The 22,085-nt window shown below is 32.4% G+C and overlaps 2 protein-coding genes and 1 pseudogene across 3 annotated transcripts; 2 read left to right on the plus strand and 1 right to left on the minus strand.

Annotated features, from left to right (window-relative positions):
- The first annotated feature begins 7,108 nt into the window (after positions 1 to 7,108).
- Positions 7,109 to 7,768, plus strand: LOC149889145 (uncharacterized). The gene is made up of 2 exons (XM_090089192.1): positions 7,109 to 7,361; positions 7,494 to 7,768. Exons 1-2 carry the CDS (start codon positions 7,109 to 7,111, stop codon positions 7,766 to 7,768), a joined length of 528 nt encoding a protein of 175 aa, XP_089945318.1.
- A 354-nt stretch (positions 7,769 to 8,122) lies between these two features.
- On the plus strand, positions 8,123 to 9,750 carry LOC149889146 (uncharacterized). Of its 2 annotated transcripts, none has more exons than XM_090088653.1 (2): positions 8,123 to 8,867; positions 8,952 to 9,750. In XM_090088653.1, the coding sequence occupies exons 1-2, from the start codon at positions 8,126 to 8,128 to the stop codon at positions 9,143 to 9,145; spliced, it is 936 nt and encodes a 311-aa protein (XP_089944779.1). In that variant the 5' UTR covers positions 8,123 to 8,125; the 3' UTR covers positions 9,146 to 9,750. The 2 variants fall into 2 exon arrangements, with proteins under 2 accessions (XP_089944779.1, XP_089944780.1); XM_090088654.1 differs by having other exon boundaries at positions 9,151 to 9,750.
- Positions 9,751 to 15,353: 5,603 nt separating this feature from the next.
- LOC149889147 (uncharacterized) lies at positions 15,354 to 19,767 on the minus strand (annotated as a pseudogene).
- Between the last annotated feature and the right edge of the window lie 2,318 nt (positions 19,768 to 22,085).

Genomic DNA, 22,085 nt, shown 5'->3' on the forward strand with positions numbered 1-22,085 from the left:
CGACCGGCTTGCCTCATCGAAACCCAGTCATTGTGGTCAAACATCGTTTTCAGAAGATTGATGACTTGGGGATTATGATTTTAGTCATACGACCACTTCCTTGCACTTTTTTATGTGCAGAATTTTTCTCAGAACGTTTGATAATATTGTAAATGGTGCTTCTTGGAATTTGTTCAGCATTGAAGTGATCTAAAGTAAACTTTTTACCTTGCGATTTATTATTTAAGCAGAAATCATAAATCCGTTTTCTTACCTCTTCTTGCTTGTATATCATTTTTTTCTTAGTTTTTAATAACTATCTAAAAACAAGTAAATTAACTGATAGAGAATTAAATAAGATTTAAAATAGATGTGAGCATGAAAAAAAATAGTTAAGCTTGTTGCATTAAAAAGTCAGTTAAAATCATTCCGGATTTTTAGTAACCACCCGTTATTTTTAGAAGTTAGTCGATTACTGAAATAGAAGAATATTTAGAACTTTTCAATGCAAATGTTAACATTTACACTATCTTTTAAGACTACCATTAAACCAATGCGTTTACATTAAAGTAACTCGTTAAAAAGTAAAACTCTACATAGAACCAATTTATTTGATTCAAATGAAGATTCAAGATGTATTGACTGTGAGTTTCATCGGCTTTTAAATTTGTTAAATAGTCTAAAGCGTAATAAACTCGCAAAGGTAAGCTAGAGATTCAATTAATTTCCAAAAGTACTTGATTCATGGCAAGCTTTAGCAACAAATGGAATAGAACGTTTCATACCAACCATCACAAAAAAACTCCTAAATAAAATTGTAATGATATTCATTCCATTAAACCATTTAATTTATCTATTAAAGGATTTAATGGAATGATTACTCTGTTTAAGTCAAATTAAGAGTTACAAATGATGCAGCTCAAATATGCTTTAGATCTTTTGATTTTACCAAATTCAAAAATGATCTCTTATTAGGTCTTACTTCATTTTTACCATATAAAGATAAATTAAATTAAATAAAAAAAATAATTTTACAGTAGCTCATGAACAAAAGCTCTTATTGTTTGTATTGAGTATAAAATTATGCTCTCCTTAGAAAAATATTTTTGGACCACTTTTAAGTATAGGTAAGTATAAAATTATGGTCTCCTTAAAAAAAAATTTTTGGACCACTTTTAAGTATAGGTAAGTATAAAATTATGCTCTCCTTAGAAAAATATTTTTGGACCACTTTTAAGTATAGGTAAGTATAAAATTATGCTCTCCTTAGAAAAATATTTTTGGACCATTTTTAAGTATAGGTAAGACTAATGTCCGAATGTTTGCTACATAAATGGGATTTAACACTAGATTTACCAGCATAATTAATATACCCAGTTCTACCATAAGCAGTCAATTGACTACACTACTGTAAAATGCCGGTTCTAGCGCATGAACCAGTTTCCTATACTTAAGGATTTTAGCGCATGGATAGGGTTATTTAAAATTCTTATCAAGAAGAAGTATAAAAATTAATATTCGACGTCTTTTTCTTACCTTTTTATTCAATTTCTTACCGTGCATGTTTTGTGGTGACCGATAGCCAAAGTTTTATCATTTTGTATGATCCTCTTGTCATCGTTAGCGCTGAGTGCGACTTTGTTAATTTCTTCAGTGTAAATTTCGTGAAGACGGGATCGAAAAACGTTCATGGTTGCAAGGTGTTCTTTTTCATTAATTAAGCAATCGTAGAAATTTTGGTGAGTGATGTGATTTTCTACGACTTTCTTTTTGACTCCTTTGCATTTTTTGTGTTCTTTATCTTCATCTTCTTCAGGGATCTAGTAAGAGTAGAGCTTAGGTCTAAGGCCAACAAATTGTGTGATTTGCTTTCCACCTGTCTCATCTTTGAACATTCCGATAATCTTTTTATTTTTGCCTACCTTGAAGCCAACGTTTTGAATGGCGGGATGATCTTTAGGAAAGTCGCTCGTGTCAAATTTTTCAAGCACATCATCAGCAATGTCTTTATAGAAATCTTTTGTTTCGATTTCGTAAATGAGCGAGTCGGTATCGGTCATGAGCAGCTTTGCGCGATCACCGTATTTAGGCTTGATGTAGTCGTAGTGGTGTTCAAACATGAGAGTCTTGCTGATGTCGAGAATGCTCATTCCCAAGTAAACAGGTTTATCGTAAAAGACTTTTGTTTTCTTCATGTGAACCGCGATTAAGTTTTCATCAAAAATGGTGTTTCGTTCATAACGAGTGGTTTTCGACAATTTTAAGGCTTCTTTTTTTGTGGTGATCAGTCTGATATCAACGCGCTTTAGAATATTCTCCATGGTTTTTCCAAAGACGGAGTTGTTCATGAGTTTAAAAAAGTCTTTTTCAAAGTCGTTTTCCGCGTCTTTTCTTTTATTGGTGTTGAGATCAATGTATTCTTTCATGAAAGTTTCTTCTCTAAAGGTGATTCCTCGATGAATTTTGGTGATGACCAAGCCTAATCGTTCATAGAGTTTAAGGTTTTCATGGTGAACGACGTATTTTACTTTATTGTTTAAATTAGGAACGAGTTTTTCAACTTTTCCAATGGTTAATCTTTCAGGAGCCAGAGGGTAATCGTTGTGTAAATCGTGAAGCTCTTCAGGATATCTCAAATCAACTTCGAGAATGCACGGCATGCTACGCCAATTTTGAAGATCAGTCATCCATCTGAATCCTCCAACGGGAAGAGGTTTGCTCATAGCCCATCCATACAAATTGTTAGCGTCTAAGTACTGAATGAATGTAGATGGTTTTGAAGGGTCATAGTCTTGCATGTATTTGTTATTGGCGTTTCCAAGTCGGTTCGAGATCATGCTCATCCCACCGCGTATTCCTTTTTTAACCATGTTGAGCATGTCAGGATCGGTTAACAAATCCAATTTAATTTTAGTTATTTTTAACATGGCGTCCCAAGCTAATCCAGGAGAGGTGTAATACCAGGCGGGATCAAGACCGTAACATTTCATGCAAACGTCTCTGAAATTTTCAAAGACATCAGCAAGAATCAGCACATCAGACTTGTTGTATAGCTCGTGGTAATCTTTAAACGTTTTGCATCCAAATTCGTTCCAAACCTTTTGAGCATGCGCGTATTCTTCATCAGTGATGTGTTTATCGCCTAGTCTAGAATAAAAGTCTTCTTTAGGTGGCAATCGAGTTTCAGATAATTTTTCAATCGAGTCCATCCATTCGTAAGGGTAAATGCCTTTTCCTAATAGCAAATCTCGTTTTGTTCCGCTAAATAGCGAATTTAGATTCTTACACATGATATCTCCTTTTTTAGATCTTCTACAAGAGCAATCTTCACAATTGGCTTTGCATTTGCATTTTTTACCTTTTTTATCTATGCAGCTCTTTTTGCACGTCTTTGGATCTAATTTGGAGCATTCATCACACAAATCTTTAACAAGGTTGTCTGCCAAATCTTTTAGTGAGGTTGACATGAACCTGCAGCTGTCAATAAACCTTATTTCTTTCCAAACTTTCCGATGTTTACCTTTCTTATCGATAAAGTCTCTCACTTTGATGGTTTTTGAGAAGCTGATGTAATTTTCTTCATTGTTGGGTATGCAATTGAGTTTCCCACCTAGTTTCTTGATGAACAAATGGCTGTCATGGCCAGACAAGTTATGGATTATAACGGGAATAAATTTTGGAATTTTATAATCCAAGTTGCATTTGTTATGAGCAGCTCCACGGTATTTTCCAGTCAAATGACAGTGGTCCCACACTTTATCACCGTTAAGATCTTTATTGCAAATGTGACATTCTGTTGCAGCTTCAAACTTCTTCTTATCCTCATCAGTCTCTATTCTATTTTTTTTCCAGTGTTGTTGTTGTAAATCGCTACCGTTCCAAATTTTTATAAGGTCTGCTTCAAGCATGTTTATAAATTTTTTAGCCACGTCGTCCTTATCGCTTTCAGCTGTGTATGTTCCATTGTAAATGGTTTCGTCGAAATATTTGATATAATAGACGATGGAGCTTGGAACATGCTTTTGGTATTGTTTGGTGTAAGACCGTTTTGAGTCAGGGGTACAAGTGTTGATAGGTTTGATGAAACTTTCAAAGTCAGCATACACCGCAAAGGGATGCTTCATGGTCTTATTAAAGTTTTTAAACTCAAGGATTGTTCCTTCTTTAGGAAGATCGATTCTCATTGGAGCGTTATCATAGCAGTCTTCTCGATGAATTTGGAGCTTTTCTTCTTGGTCGAAACCTTGCATGCACCTTCTGCAAAAATATCTTTTATGTTGACGAGCTGACTCTGAGGAACCGGCAAACCTACTGAAATTTTTAAAGAGACAATAATGGCTGTTGTCTTCGTTTGAAATATACAACAAATCAACACAATGCTTTCGATCCATAAAGTCAGATACTCTCAAAGGTTGAGGTGCTTTTTCTTCATACTCATAGACTTTCACGCTTATGGTTGGATTATTCACTTCAAACTTTTCAATATCATGGTAATTTACAGGAAATTTAATTCCGTCCCAATCCAACCCTTTAGATTTTTCAATCAAGTCATCATCAATTCTTTCGTTGTCTCTATTTTTCAGATTCAACGCCCTGGTAACACACCACTTGAAACATTCATTGTCGTTGTTTTTTATGTTGATGAGAGCCTTTTTGTTTTTCAACTTTGTAGACAGCTCCATGTAGGGAGAACCGCTGAGCGGCCTGTAATCGGTAAAGTTAATGTCCATTTTTAAAATCTTGGACAAGACGCCATTGGATCCTAACTTGTTGTATTTAACACTATTTTCTAAGATTTTTTCTTCCATTTGACTTATTAACGTTCTTAAATCCATAGCCGCTAGAATAATTTCTGAGTTGGATGAAAAGTTAGCTGTTCTAGTAACTTCATCACCAGTTAAGATGCTTACAGATTTCATTTTGCATGTTAAGATAATCCTTACCTTTGTGTTTCTTTCTCCTTCCATGGTTTGAATAGCAGACTCCCTCACCATATTAAAAAAGGAGGCAAGGTCTTGATATCGAGAAGAAGGAGCGTAAGAAAATTGTCTCACAGCGCGCTCTGCTGAATGCTCAGTCATTTTAAACTTTATTTTATAAGGTCTAGGAAATACGACGCCTTTGAGAGAATGGATTGTTTCTTCCACTCCATTTCTCACGCTGCTCACTGCATTTTTCACCGTAGTTGGAACGTAGGGATCAACGAGAGCATTTATTTTGTTGAAACCGTTGTAGACAGTCTTTACCATTCTTAAAAGCCATCCTGATGCAGAAACAGGTGTAATGACGTTTGTTGAATCGATAACAGGTGTGTCAAGGATGGATGGTTCATTTCTTGTCACTCGATTTTGCAACCGAGCAGGTCCGAATGAAATCAAGTCATTTGAAACGGAACGAGGAGCAGGAATCGGTCTCGGAGCAGGAATCGGCCTCGGAGCAGGAACAGGTCTTGCAGCAGGCAAAGGTCTCGCCTCAGTCGTGCGTCTACGAGCTACATGTTGAGGAGCAGGACCATACCCAATGATGGGTTTTGTATTTTGTAGATTCTCCGAATCATTGGAAAATCTATGATTTTGTATAGCTTTAATGAGCTCGGCTTTTCTCATTCTTGAGATGCCTTTGACGCCTCGGTCATTAGCCATCTCTTTTAGATTTATCACAGTCATCTTATCCATTTTATAAAGGAGAAAAAAAATCTTTAACCCATTTCAATTTCTGCAGTGATCAAAAATTTTAATTCAGCAAATTAAAATTTCGTTATGACTTAATCACTTTTATTTGATAACCATGTTTATTGTCAAAGTATTTCCAGTAGTGACCCGTTTCTTTTCTTAATTGGTAATGAGACTTGTATTCAGTCACTTCCCCCGTTTTAACATGAGTTATTTTATAAGTGAAGGGATGGTTTCTAATTTCAACAAGCCTTGCCCATTTAGGATCGACAGGCTTTTTCTCCTTTTTTTCAAGCTTTCTCGGCCTTCCCACAGGTTTTCTTTCTTTCACCTTTGCCATTAATTCTTCTTTATCGAGCAAATTATTTTCAAGCGCGATCAGTGTCAAAGCCAACAAATTGTTTGATGTTTTGTTAACACCATTTTCCATCAGCAACTCTCTCAATTCCTTTTTTGTGTAATGCATTTTTATTACTGAAAGATTTTATTCTTCTTAATTCATTTTTTTTTCGATTCTTTGAAAAGAATTACCATTGACATGGACAGTTAGAATTGCAAAACATATGTTCGCAATCTATATATGAAGATCTACGTTTTGGAGTATCTTTCTTAACAACAGGTGGTTCTTCAACATATTCAATAATTAGCTTTTCGCCTAATTTATCAAATACAATGGTTTCGTCAATAACCTCCATCTTTTTTAATCGTTGTAAATTATTTATCTCAAATTCATTTTTTTCAATTCTTTGAAAAGAATTAAAAAATCGTAGATTTTCCAGTGATCTGAAGGATCTTAAAAAGGATAATTGGCAAAAATTTCGCTTATTGAGTCGTATACATGCGCTCGACCCATTTCATCAAATCTAATCGTGTACTTTCTTCCCCACTCGTCATGTGCAGTAAATTCGCATCCAGCCGCATGAATTTCTTTGTCTTCATCAAACAAGTGCGCACGACCCATTTCATCAAATTCAATCACATACTTCCTTTCCATTTTTTATATGTTATGAAAAATTTTTTAGGTCAGTTCAATTTTTTATCGTTTTGTTATCCATTTCAGATAAAAAAAAAACCTTCATCAAATTCAATAATCAAGATACATTAAATCAATTTGAAACTTCATCCTTTCTAGAGCTTCTTCATCACTCAATAACATGTCTTCTTCTTCATCATATTCTTTAAACAATCTTGTTGGCATACCTATTAATAAATCATTTAGATAATACAGAGTTCCATGAAGAAGCCTTTTATTCTTGTACTTGTCTGTTTTACATAGTTGATTATGAATTTCCATTAATTTCAACATCGTCTGTTCTTTGCAAAGTAATACGTTTTGAACAAGGCGATACTTATTACAGGCCTTCCCGTCGCGAATCCGTATTTTTGACTGGGGGCGGACAATGTTACGGAAAGTTTAGTCTTAAAACTTCGATTTGAGAGCAGTTGATAGTCACAAAATGGTTAAAAAGTGCTGTATTCCTGGATGTAGAGGAAACTATGACACTAAAAATAAAGTACGAGTTTATAGGCTTCCCTCGAATGAAGAAGAACGAAATCGTTGGATAAATTCAATTCCAAGAAGTAATTTTCCAAATAAGCCAGATACTGTTGTCTGTGAAAGACATTTTCCAGAAAATTTTTTAAAAGCTCGTGTCAATGGGAAAGATAGACCAATCGAACCTCCTTCAATTTTTCCTAATATTCCATCAAGTATTATACCAACTCAACCTTTAAAACCAAGGTCCACTACTAAAGTGTTGTCTTCTATCAGAAATGAAAAGTGTGATGAGTTGTCACAATATTTAAAAAGTGATTTGTTTACATTCATTTCTTTATGTGAAGATATTAAAAATCATAAATTTGTTTGTCCTGTAACAACTTTTGTTGTAAATGAAGTTTTGCACATCCAATCAAATTCCTTTTATGTTAACTGTATACCTATGTTTGCTGTTCATATCTCAAGCAATTTTAAATTTGAAAGTTTTCATGCTGGTGTTCGTTGCTTTATTTCTTCATTATCTAAAAACCATATTACCACTCTTGATTGTTGGTCAAGAGTGGAAGAAACAATTCGCTATCTGAACAACATTGAAGTTGATCATCAAAGATTGATATAACAAGATCATATTGCATCTATGAATGCATCAGAAGTAGGTAAAAAAATTTAAAGTATAGAAACAATCATCAGATCGTATTCTTATTTTTCAACATCTCGAAGTCTATACAATCAGTTAAGAAAAGATTTTAAACTTCCGAGTGTAAAAACACTGACAAAAATTACATCTAGGACAAAGAATGTTTCAGATATTAGTTTTATCAGCACTGTATTTTCAAATATAGAGGAGAATCAGAGAAATTGTATAATACTGGTAGATGAGGTTTATGTAAAGTCTCTTCTTCTCTACCATGGTGGTTCTCTATTTGGAAAAGCTGAAAATAATCCTGAGTTGTTAGCAAATACTGTTTTGGGTATCATGGTTAAATGTTTAAAAGGTGGACCATCTTTTTTGTGCAAAATGATACCTGTCTGTCATTTGGATGCTTCTTTTTTGTTTGAGCAAGTATGCTATGTTATTAATTCAATCAAGTCTAGCAATGGAAAAGTTATTTCAGTTATTTGTGATGGAAATCGAACAAATCAAGCTTTTTTTAATTTATTTGAGAGAGTTGAAGAAAAACCTTGGTTAACAAAATGTGGGATTTTTCTACTTTTTGATTATGTTCATCTACTAAAAAGTATCAGAAATAACTGGATAACAGAAAAAACACAGGAATTGCATTTTGAAAAAAATCAAAATATGACTGCTAAATGGAGTGACCTTAAATGTTTATTTGATTTTGAGAAAGATCAGCTAATTAAATTATCTAGACTAAATTTTGTAGCTATACATCCAAAACCTATTGAAAGACAAAATGTTTCACACTGTTTAAAAGTGTTTTGTGATGAAACTATAGCTGCTCTCAAAACTTATTCAAAAGTTATCCACCCTTGTAATATGAATGAAACCATTTGTTTTTTAGAAAAAGTTACTAAATTCTGGAAAATAGTTAGTGTAAAAGAAATTTATGGCGACACTCGATTTTTAGATTCTCGTAAAAGAGTTATTTCGGAAGAACTAGACATGAATTTGCAATATTTACTTGATTTCGGGGATATGGCTCTTAAAATGAGTGGTAAACAAGGGTGTAGAATAAAATCCTTAACTAGAGATACAGGTACTTCAATTTGGCATACTTCTTATGGGTTAGTAGAGATGTGTAAATATTTGTTAAAAAACAATTTCATTTATGTTATGTTAGGAGAGTTCTCAACAGATTATATTGAAAAAGCATTCAGTAAGTTTAGACAAGGTTCAGGCGGAACATATTTTATAACTGTTCAAAATGTTGTTGAAAAATTAAACATTGAAAAAGCTAAACTGTTATTGGAATTAAAAGTTGATGTTTCAGATTACACTACTGATATTGAGCATTTATGTCAAAAATGTGGCTAGTTTAGAAGTGAAGAATCTTGTGATATAATTAATCAATTGCCTGAACTAGAAGCATCTTTGCCACTGAGTACAAAAATGGCTCTGTTTTATATTGCAGGCTATGTTACAAGAAAAGATGATGTCAGTGAAAATGAATTGTTGACTGACACTGCATTTTATTTTCAGTTGTATGGAGACTACACAAAAACTATGGACAGAGGTGGATTGAGGGTACCTCTGGATTGCTGTGTTCAGTGGGTTTTTTTTTGTTACATTATTTTTGAAATTGAGAAAAAAATGACATGCAGAAAGTCGTTGTGCAATATATTTATGATGATATCAGATATTTATAACTTAAACATGCTAAAGAAACATGGTGTTATATTGTCAAACATATTTCTTAAAAATTATTGTTTGTTTATTTCACCTAAATCCTCTAAAGAACCTGCATTAAAGGTTTTAAAATTATCTGTAAAACATTAAAAAGTATTGCTATGTACATTTTTCATAACAATTTCTAATATTTGATGATTATTTTAATAGCTTTTTTTGCATTATTTTAAAGGTTGTTTATTTTTCTTTTGTGATTTCGTTTTTAAATAAAACTCATTCATTATTCTGAAAAATGTTGTTTTTCATTACTTCTTGTTTTATTAAAATTTTATGACATTTAATAAAACTGCATTAGACACTTTGTGCATTGGAACAGTTCCTTTTAAATTTAATAAATTAACTGAAAATAATGTAGCTCGCATATTTTTTCAGCCATTTTTTATATTTTCCGTAAGATTGTCCGCCCCCAGTTAAAAATACGGATTCGCGACGGGAAGGCCTGTAATAAGTATGGCCATGGTTTTGAATCATTTCTTGAACCGCCATATATTTATTTTAAAACTCATCTTTCATTAACGGTCTACACAATCCTTTGCGAACCTTACATTTGACTTTGAAAATATTTTCAATCATTCTTTTTTGCCGTCTGATTTCTTCAATGAGCTTATCAGTTTCATTTTCTCTTTGCTCAATGAATTTGCTTTGATTACTACCCATCTTTTTTAATTGCTGTCAATTATTTAACTCGAATTCAATTTTTTCAGCAAACTTTTTTAATTCTTCAAAAGAATCAAAAATTCAAAGATCTTAAGCAGCAGGAGCGCAACCAGATTCTTCCCACTCTTCTGCAATATCTTCCAACAAACCATCTTCCAACTCTCTTTCCAACAATCTTCCCATTTCTTCAGTCTCATCTGACGAATCATCATCTTCAAACTGACTGTCCATCTTTTTCTAATCGCTGCAAATCTCGAGATCAATTTTCAATTCTTGAAAAAGAATTAAAAATCGCAGATTTCCACGGTTTCAAAGAAACTAAAAAATTCAGAGAATTTCCACTGTTTCAAAGAAACTAAAAAGCAATGTTATTTCATATGTAATATATTCCATTCAGTATTTTTATTATAGATCGGTAGTGTGCCATTCTTGGCTTGTCTTTCAAGTTCAATATTTTTTTGCACCATCGCAACAACAATTTCAAAAGGACCTTCACAGTTGTCTAAAATATCCACTTTAATATATGAAGGAAATTCTCTAATCCTCTTATGGGTTTTTCGAATTTTTGGGATCTGGAGACAGGTTTGAATCGTTGTCGAGAGCGTCTAAAATATCATCCTTGCTCGTTCTACCCAAGTCAAACTCTTTCTCAACAACAAATTTGCTTTGATTATTACCCATCTTTTTTAATAGCTGTCAATGATCTTACTCGAATTCAATTTTTTTTCAGCAAATGTAAAATATTCGTATTTTTGAAGCATCGTGTCCATTTTCAATTTTGCCGACATTTTTTTCTTTTCTTTCCAATCGCAGTCCAATTCAAGAACGCGTTTGTCGATCGCTCTCAGCTTTTCTTGCTTGTTCAAATGAACCCACTCTCTGTTGCGCTCTTTGATTTTTTTCTCCATCCTCGAAAAGTCATCCTCTTTTTCTTGCAACAACATTGCGTAAAGCTCGTCTCTTTTTTCATGGCTGTACATTTCAGGAATTTTAAACCTCACCTCCTTAAACGCAAGAGCCTCGAGCTGTCTTTTCTTTTTCACATCAGACTCTCTTTGGCTGCACTCTAGAAAAAACGGGTGAAACGTCATTTTATTTAATGATCTCAATCTTAATTCCTTTTTCATCTATTTTTCCGCTTCTCAAAATAACTGTTGCCGGTTCCTCAGAGTCAGCTCGTCAACATAAAAGATATTTTTGCAGAAGGTGCATGCAAGGTTTCGACCAAGAAGAAAAGCTCCAAATTCATCGAGAAGACTGCTATGATAACGCTCCAATGAGAATCGATCTTCCTAAAGAAGGAACAATCCTTGAGTTTAAAAACTTTAATAAGACCATGAAGCATCCCTTTGCGGTGTATGCTGACTTTGAAAGTTTCATCAAACCTATCAACACTTGTACCCCTGACTCAAAACGGTCTTACACCAAACAATACCAAAAGCATGTTCCAAGCTCCATCGTCTATTATATCAAATATTTCGACGAAACCATTTACAATGGAACATACACAGCTGAAAGCGATAAGGACGACGTGGCTAAAAAATTTATAAACATGCTTGAAGCAGACCTTATAAAAATTTGGAACGGTAGCGATTTACAACAACAACACTGGAAAAAAAATAGAATAGAGACTGATGAGGATAAGAAGAAGTTTGAAGCTGCAACAGAATGTCACATTTGCAATAAAGATCTTAACGGTGATAAAGTGTGGGACCACTGTCATTTGACTGGAAAATACCGTGGAGCTGCTCATAACAAATGCAACTTGGATTATAAAATTCCAAAATTTATTCCCGTTATAATCCATAACTTGTCTGGCCATGACAGCCATTTGTTCATCAAGAAACTAGGTGGGAAACTCAATTGCATACCCAACAATGAAGAAAATTACATCAGCTTCTCAAAAACCATCAAAGTGAGAGACTTTATCGATAAGAAAGGTAAACATCGGAAAGTTTGGAAAGAAATAAGGTTTATTGACAGCTGCAGGTTCATGTCAACCTCACTAAAAGATTTGGCAGACAACCTTGTTAAAGATTTGTGTGATGAATGCTCCAAATTAGATCCAAAGACGTGCAAAAAGAGCTGCATAGATAAAAAAGGTAAAAAATGCAAATGCAAAGCCAATTGTGAAGATTGCTCTTGTAGAAGATCTAAAAAAGGAGATATCATGTGTAAGAATCTAAATTCGCTATTTAGCGGAACAAAACGAGATTTGCTATTAGGAAAAGGCATTTACCCTTACGAATGGATGGACTCGATTGAAAAATTATCTGAAACTCGATTGCCACCTAAAGAAGACTTTTATTCTAGACTAGGCGATAAACACATCACTGATGAAGAATACGCGCATGCTCAAAAGGTTTGGAACGAATTTGGATGCAAAACGTTTAAAGATTACCACGAGCTATACAACAAGTCTGATGTGCTGATTCTTGCTGATGTCTTTGAAAATTTCAGAGACGTTTGCATGAAATGTTACGGTCTTGATCCCGCCTGGTATTACACCTCTCCTGGATTAGCTTGGGACGCCATGTTAAAAATAACTAAAATTAAATTGGATTTGTTAACCGATCCTGACATGCTCAACATGGTTAAAAAAGGAATACGCGGTGGGATGAGCATGATCTCGAACCGACTTGGAAACGCCAATAACAAATACATGCAAGACTATGACCCTTCAAAACCATCTACATTCATTCAGTACTTAGACGCTAACAATTTGTATGGATGGGCTATGAGCAAACCTCTTCCCGTTGGAGGATTCAGATGGATGACTGATCTTCAAAATTGGCGTAGCATGCCGTGCATTCTCGAAGTTGATTTGAGATATCCTGAAGAGCTTCACGATTTACACAACGATTACCCTCTGGCTCCTGAAAGATTAACCATTGGAAAAGTTGAAAAACTCGTTCCTAATTTAAACAATAAAGTAAAATACGTCGTTCACCATGAAAACCTTAAACTCTATGAACGATTAGGCTTGGTCATCACCAAAATTCATCGAGGAATCACCTTTAGAGAAGAAACTTTCATGAAAGAATACATTGATCTCAACACCAATAAAAGAAAAGACGCGGAAAACGACTTTGAAAAAGACTTTTTTAAACTCATGAACAACTCCGTCTTTGGAAAAACCATGGAGAATATTCTAAAGCGCGTTGATATCAGACTGATCACCACAAAAAAAGAAGCCTTAAAATTGTCGAAAACCACTCGTTATGAACGAAACACCATTTTTGATGAAAACTTAATCGCGGTTCACATGAAGAAAACAAAAGTCTTTTACGATAAACCTGTTTACTTGGGAATGAGCATTCTCGACATCAGCAAGACTCTCATGTTTGAACACCACTACGACTACATCAAGCCTAAATACGGTGATCGCGCAAAGCTGCTCATGACCGATACCGACTCGCTCATTTACGAAATCGAAACAAAAGATTTCTATAAAGACATTGCTGATGATGTGCTTGAAAAATTTGACACGAGCGACTTTCCTAAAGATCATCCCGCCATTCAAAACGTTGGCTTCAAGGTAGGCAAAAATAAAAAGATTATCGGAATGTTCAAAGATGAGACAGGTGGAAAGCAAATCACACAATTTGTTGGCCTTAGACCTAAGCTCTACTCTTACTAGATCCCTGAAGAAGATGAAGATAAAGAACACAAAAAATGCAAAGGAGTCAAAAAGAAAGTCGTAGAAAATCACATCACTCACCAAAATTTCTACGATTGCTTAATTAATGAAAAAGAACACCTTGCAACCATGAACGTTTTTCGATCCCGTCTTCACGAAATTTACACTGAAGAAATTAACAAAGTCGCACTCAGCGCTAACGATGACAAGAGGATCATACAAAATGATAAAACTTTGGCTATCGGTCACCACAAAACATGCACGGTAAGAAATTGAATAAAAAGGTAAGAAAAAGACGTCGAATATTAATTTTTATACTTCTTCTTGATAAGAATTTTAAATAACCCTATCCATGCGCTAAAATCCTTAAGTATAGGAAACTGGTTCATGCGCTAGAACCGGCATTTTACAGTAGTGACTACTTCCCAAATACTATACACAATTTGAGAGAATATGTATATAATTGTTTGTTAAATAGTTGTAAAAAGTATATTTAAGTAATTTACAACATCTTGTATGAACAATTAAATTTTGATAAACAAAGCAAATATTTTACTTTATGATTGATATATGAAATAAAAGATAATTCTTTGCACTTTTTACAAACACTCTGTTTTACCGACATACATTTTCCACATACATTTTTTATTGCATATATCACAAATATTTGTACGTTTATTGTTATTAAGTTAACGTATTTAACACTGTTTACGAATTTTTAGTCAACTAGATATACAAGTTTGTTATATATTTGCCCATGCCTCGGTATATGGCTTCTTGAATTTACAAAATATCGGCGAAATTGTCTGGAAGTTGAAACATATAATCTTTTCAAGCTATATTTACTCCTGCTTTTTCCTTATATAGTATCAAAGTATTTATTTTCGCAAGATCTAGAATATTGAAGAATACCTGAAGTGGCCATCTTCTAGATCCGGATTTTGTGCTGTATTTTCTTGCGATTTGATCTAATGAATCTACACCAGATTAATTTTTGTTATAAAGTTACGTAAACCAGTGGGCAAAGCAACGTCGGAACAACGTCGGCACAACGTCGGATCAATGTAGGAACTGACGTCGGATCGATGTCGGATTTACGTTTGAAATGGAAAGGCAGGGCGACGTTGAAAAAAAGTCATCGGGAGACTTCAGCATTTTGATGTCATTCGACGTTGAGCGATGTTAAATCAACATCGGAAAGACGTCAAATTACTGACGTAAAGACGGTTTTATTCGCATTAAGCGATGCTAGACCAACATACAATTTAAAACTAGCACATATTTTGTGGCGTAGAAGCATTCTTTACAAAAATCAACTTTCTATTTTATATCAGTGTACTTTTTAAAATTAATTAAAAAAAAAACCAAGTTCAATTATCAATCCTTAAAAAGTGGCGCAAAGTGCTGCAACTGCCATATAATTTTTTTGCAAGCTCCTTAAAAAAACATAATACATATAGAATATACATATTTCAGTTCTTTATTGAAGAGGGACTATCATCACTCATTGCTATCTGTGCCCACAAAAGCATCACAATATTACTTCTCTAACATGTTCTCAATATTTTCTTTTAATGCAATCTCATGAACTCTTGAAAGACGAGCTACCTAAAAGAAAAGCATTAAGACACTATTGATATTATGTTTTACTTTTCATCTTGTTGCTTGTTTAACTTTAAATAGCATAAAAAGATATTTTTATTATACAATTTGTTAACAATTTTAATTTCTAATTACAAGACAAAATTTTTAAGTGAATACTCACTTACCCTGATACAAAGATAATAAAATAAAAACCCGTTGGTACAGTTAAAGGATCTAAGTTTGACAATGACTTTGTAAATAAGGGTGCAGACTTTAGAATATATATTAAAATATATAAGAATTTTGTTACGTGTTATCAATTTTGTTTTGTTAAGTTATTACTTAGTGATCAAAATAAAAAAATAATTCAACGCATCCCTCAAATCACATCAGATCAACATCACAAACAATCACTACAATCACAAGCAATCACAAACAATCACAACAATTACAACAATCACAAACAATAATAACATCAAATCACATCAACACATGAAAGAAGCTCACTCTTCTGAAATAATTGGAAATGTATTGCTTAACTTTACGGTGCTCTTAATGTCATAATTAAAGATAATTTACAAGTTGCTTTGATATATGTTAATCATTATGTGAAACCTTTTCAAAATCTAAAAGTTTATCAACTTCAAGAAATTTAGAAGGCAAGTTATCCAAAACTACAATAACCAGCGACGCTTCACACTGTTGGAGTATCTTAATGTCGTTTTCTTATTATTTTGTCTGCAAATTTATGAGAGTGTATTGATCATGTAAATGAGAACAGGTGATTATTTACTCAGATTGTCAATACTTTAAATTTTTTGTGGGGATGCAACTTTTGCGTTTTATTTATTAGCTTTTTAAAAACCCCATGGGTTCTACTACTTTAATAACAATAAAGGCCGTTGTATTATCTATTGTATTTTTATTGAAAAACATGTATAAAGAGATTTCTCAAAGTTTCCATATTTAAGTAGTTAATAGAACAATTTAGTATTGTGAACAAGCTGTTCACTTTTATACAGTGCATATTAGTCTAGTGATTATAAAGAGCCAATAAGTATGGTAAAATACCAACTTTGTTTTAAAATCATAAAAAAAAATCAAATTCCATAAATAGACACATTTGTATAAAGATTATAGACGACTTGTTACAATAAATCAAAAGTCAAAATTAAATCAAAGTTTAAATAATAATAAAAATTCTTACCTCCTATATCATTGAGGAAGTCTCCAAGTCTAAAACTCACAGCATCAATTCTTTGCATAGGGGAAGACTTAAAGACTATTGGTGATACTGCTACTAAACTAAATCTGGTGACATTTGAGTTTGAGTACGTTGATCTTGAGTCTAAGTTTGATCGAGACCACGAATAATGCGGCTGTGATTTAGACTGTGAACAAAACTTCATATTTGGATGAGACTTTGACTGCAAGTGTGAACTTGACCGTGAATGTGACTTTGACAGTGAAGGTGTCCTTGACTGTTAACAAGAACCAGATTATGAAAGATTTATTCTTGATGGTGCTGGTTTAACTGGGGTGGATTTCAAATGCTTACTTGAATGAGATTAAATAGTTTCGTTTGAGTTAGATTTTTGTGATATTCTGTTGGAATGTTGCACATTGAAACTTGATCGCTTGTTGGAATGCTGTTATGAGCTCCAAGGAAGTTAATTTTTGGGTGGAGGTATATTTAACATATTCTGAGTTGGGAAAGTAGGAAGTGATTTTGGAATAAAAGTTACTATAACTTAAAATGCGAAAAGTAATTTAATCACTAACAAAAGTTAGTGGAAAAAAGGTCAATGTTTTGCATATACTAGGCTTGTGAGTCCAAACTGATTAAAGCTTAGTAAATGATAAATTATAGGTTATGATTATTGCACAAAAAAGCCATTGAATAATCAGAAATAGTTTCTTCCGTTGGTTCTGTTGGTGTTCTTGAGTTGTTGCATAATCTTTAGTTTTTTTTGTACCTTAAAAAATAGCTATAGAAAGTAAAGACTAATTTGTTATTATTTTACTAGATTCAAAAGTACCAAAAAGCTTCTTTCAGCAACTGGAATAACGCTTTCATAATACCTAAAAAAACTAAATGGATTGGGTCAAGCAAAAGTTTTTAACCCAAGGAATGTAATAATCAACTGCTATACTTCGGTTCAGTTGATGTCTTTTCATAACTCTGTTATGAAAAGTCAAAATCATTGTGCAAAGGACATTCTTGCTCTTCAAAAACAACCGTATTTTTAACATATGCGCAATGAATAGTTCACCTTTCACAAGAATCATAGCCATTATGCCACTTAATAGATTTTAACAACTGCTATGCTGAAACATCACAGCAAAAATGTTTTAAACCCACTTCAAACAACATATTGTCAAAATTAAAATCATTTGCCTTTAAATCACGAAACTCTACTAAAAAGTGATTTAGAAATTCAGAACAGAATCTGGTTTTTTGTATTCCACTACGTAATGCTATAATAGAAGGTTTCATTCTACCAAATGCACTAAGCATTGGAAAAACCTTTTACTACTGCATTTTAAAAAAGGTAGTTCATCTGAAGTAACTACTATATAAACTTAATTTTGAGATAACCTGTTTCCTGTATATTATTCTAGCATTTTCATTATACCATTTAAAATACTGAGGTAAACATATTCTCCCCCCCTTAAAGGTAAAATATGCATATATAGTGACGTTTTTATCAAAGTCCGGCTAACCTAGGGCAGGTCATTATGTCTATTATTAATGAGAGCCTCTAAAAGCTCATTAATAGATGCACGTGTACATTTGTTCCTAGAAACACAGGATGATAGTGTTTCTGAAAGAGAATATCCTATGATTGGCTTATCATTGTCAAAACTTAAATCAGAAAGATGGTCAAAATTCGATCTATTAACACTTATTAACTGTTACTACACTATTAAATATTAACAGCTTTGTTCTCATTAGGACCATGATCAAAACTGAAATTAATACTATTAGCTGACACAGAACGAAGAGATTCAAATTCATTGTTAATATACTGCATATTGTCATCAGTATCATTTTGCAGAGCATCATTAATTGAGTTATTGATTTCTCGATTCTGTGCTCTTCAATCATTAATATGCGATATCTAAAGAAAAATGCTGAAAATTCTTTGAAAAAGAAATTGATTGTGATATCAATCCATTAAAATACATTCTTGAATATAAATGCTTATTGCACTTTGTACCTATCCAAAAAAAATTGATATGCAAAGAAGAAAGTGGGACAAGATCATTGAAACAACGGAAACAAAACCTTTAAAGCATGATGAAACAGTTCATACATCTTACAGTTTTTATTGGCGTATTCGAAGAAGAATGGAAATAAAGATAGGCGGACCACAAACATTTTTTTACATTTTTTCTCATGCTAAGCTATCATGCTAAGCTATCATGCTCTAAGATATGTAAAATTAAAAGCAATTTATATTGTGTATTACAAATCATAAAAGCATTAAAGAAGTAACAGAAACATAAGCAATAAATTTGACATAAATTTACATACAGAAATTCGTAATTCTTTCTTTTTCTTTAGCTACCGTGGCTTAAAGAACGTTTTTAGATCTTCTTTCAGCCAAGGCTTTTCCAGAATTGGGTGAAAATTAAAACCCGGACTCATCAAGCTTAAAATTCATTTATAAATTTTATCAAGATATCTATCTAGATGTCATATGTGGTTCTTATATGATATCTGGATAGTCTTTCCCCCCCCCCCTTACTCCCCAAGTAGCTTCTTACTTCCAGAAACCATTGCTTATATAATATTCTGACTTATTAACATTTATCTTCAGGCTCTTACAGCCCTGTTAAACCAAAAAGAAAAGATCTATCTCTGTTTATTTTCCCCATTAAAAGTTCATCTGAAAATAGACGGGACACAAGTGGCATCATTTTGTCTTAGATGACAGGTGAGCTCTCCTTTGTATATTGATTATATAGTTTACCAACACTCGTTCCTCAACGTTGGCCAAAAAATTGCAGGGCCAATTTTTTTTACAATGGGGGTTTTTCCACAAATTTTGTCACTCAAGGTTGTTTTAGGAATGCCATAATGCTTTGATCCACTTGCAAAGTTTCTTCTACCGCTAAAAAGTAATAAATAAAGAATGTAACTTCCCAAGAAGAAAGAACCCATGAGCAATGGTTATAAGATAGTGTAAGGTTAATAGATCGTATGTATGTATACAATAGATGGATAAGTTCCATAAAGGCAAATATAGTTTAAGTTTATCTCTCTACATCCGCAATATAATTTTTTAAACATTTTCATTTTATTTCTAAGTTCCCAAATAGTCTTCACTATATTTTCTTCAGTATATCCGTCTTCAGGAGCCATTCTAGCTGTGCTACAACATTTTTTTTGTGCTGCATCTTTAATATTGTCAAATTAAGTATAGCATTTGAAATTTAAGAAACAGTTGTAAGTTTAAATTTAGCAGCTACTTTTTATTGTATTTAAAATTTAGTTGCTACCTAGTATTAAATCTAAAATTGGTTTTAAAGTTGTTTAAAACCTATTCAGAAAGTCTGAAAATAGAAAATAAACATGTATAATATTACTAATTAGCGACTATTATTTTATGATTTAAGTGGGTGTGCCGAAGACTGGCAAAGATTTAACTTCTTACTACGTAGCTATTTTTAAACAAAATTGAACCATACGCCTATTGACTTATGTGTCACAGTTTATATTTATTAATAATGAAAGTTAAAAACCAATTTTTTAAAAAAAAAGCTTGATGGCGATTACTAGAAAGGGGGTTATATTGTTTCCAGTGTTCGCCACCGCAACTCCAGACCTACCCTTTCATATTCATCCACTAATTCTATGTTCATAAGATTTTCCTTCATCCTAATAACATCTTGAAAAAGATAACAAATTTCAATTATGAACTTCATGTTTTTTGGCTGATTATCCAAAAGCTTTTCTAAAACTTGTTATTAAACATTATGGATTTTTAGGACAGTTTTTTTCTAAAAAGTTCAGTACCTTTACTTTTAAAATTGCAATTGTCAAATTTTCGTTTGTAATAATGAGAACATTAAAATTGTTTTTTAAATATAGTTTCTAAACAATCCAGCAGTTAATTTTTGCTATACTTATTTTTTAGTGACCGAATGGCGAAAACTAGCTCGTATAACGAGCATTATGTGTTTTACACCAGAGTTGCTTTTGCTTTTTGCTATGATTATTTCAAACTTTTTTGCCTCAGTTTTTCAAATTAATAAGTCAAAGTAAAGACAAAGTTTTGTGCATTTCTTTTTAAAATTAAATAGTTTAGTAGTTGGTAATTTTCTTAAAGTAAGATAGGCTTTTAAAAAAGTCAGTTCTTTTGTCGGAAAAAGTAAGAAAAATATCGTTTAATATTGTGATGTAACTTTACAAATCGCTTTTTGTTGTTTTTTTCAGAATTTATCAATAAATATCGTAGTTTTTCGATAAATAACGAAATATTATCGTTAATATTTTTATGGATATGATATTATGTCATCAACCGAAAGAAACATACGCACAACCAAATATCGTATTGTAACAATAAAAGTTTCCATATGCAGATGCTTAATAACAGGGGTAAAAATAGTTGAGATTATTTATCATTTTTTGATTTTTATAATAATCGACTAAAGTTATAAGTATTTTTTTGAAAAAAAGAAAAAAAGTTAGTACTCCATACTTTTGAAAAGTTAACTTCGGAAACATTTTTTCTTTCGTTTTAGTGCGGTGGAAAAATTTTTATCAGTTTACTTCAGCAGATTACAAAGAAAAGTCTGTAGTAGTTATGATGGATAGTTAGTTGTTTTTAATGTTTTATTACACAGAACATTTGTTGCGCGGATCATTTCATCGTTTACAAAATGCCTAAAAGAATAGTTTTTTGTGCCTTAAATAATTGTCTGTGCTGTGATATTTTTGTCGTATTTGATATTTTCAAATCAGAATTAGGAAATAACGGATATAGAATTTTTGATTACGTACACAGTTTGGTTTATAAAAGAGACATCAGAAAACAAAATTGAGTAAATTACGTAAAAGCGTAATGACTGACATACAAGTGACTTAAAAGAAGAGTTTATGATAAAATTATGCTGCCTAAACTTACATAACTATGTGAGATGAATAAAGTATTAATCATTCGTTTTAAATCGGGAAACTTTATGTTGACGACCGCATTTTTAGCTTAAAAATTTAACTGACTAGCTTAATCTTATATTATAGAGGAGACAAGCTGGATTAGTTTTAATTCAGTGGATTTGCTTTTTATTTGTATTATTTCAATGTTGTGGCCGTATGTAATAATTTTTTTTTTGGTTGTTTTCATTCTTACCTGATATATAAAGTATGTTAACAAAAAGTAAGAATAAATAACATTAAAAAAAATTTTTTAAATAAGTTTTTGTTAACTAGAAAAATTATCAGCTTAGAAATTGAATTAAAATTATATTAAATAAATTGAAGATTTAGCTTTTTCTCCTGAGACATAAGTTTTATATTAGTCAAACCTATAGGTATATATTTTTTCTTTTAAAAAGTTAGATGTTTATGAAAGTATACATCATCCTAAAATCATTTGATTGCTGCAACCCATGATTCATATACTTTTAATGGTTGCTTGTTTTAAAATTATACTTCATTAAAATTTGGGTTGTTTAGGA

This window comes from Hydra viridissima, unplaced genomic scaffold, assembly GCF_058129835.1.
Source record: "Hydra viridissima isolate aposymbiotic clone 2 unplaced genomic scaffold, HvirCarnegie_v1 scaffold_5, whole genome shotgun sequence".
NCBI lineage: Eukaryota > Metazoa > Cnidaria > Hydrozoa > Anthoathecata > Hydridae > Hydra > Hydra viridissima.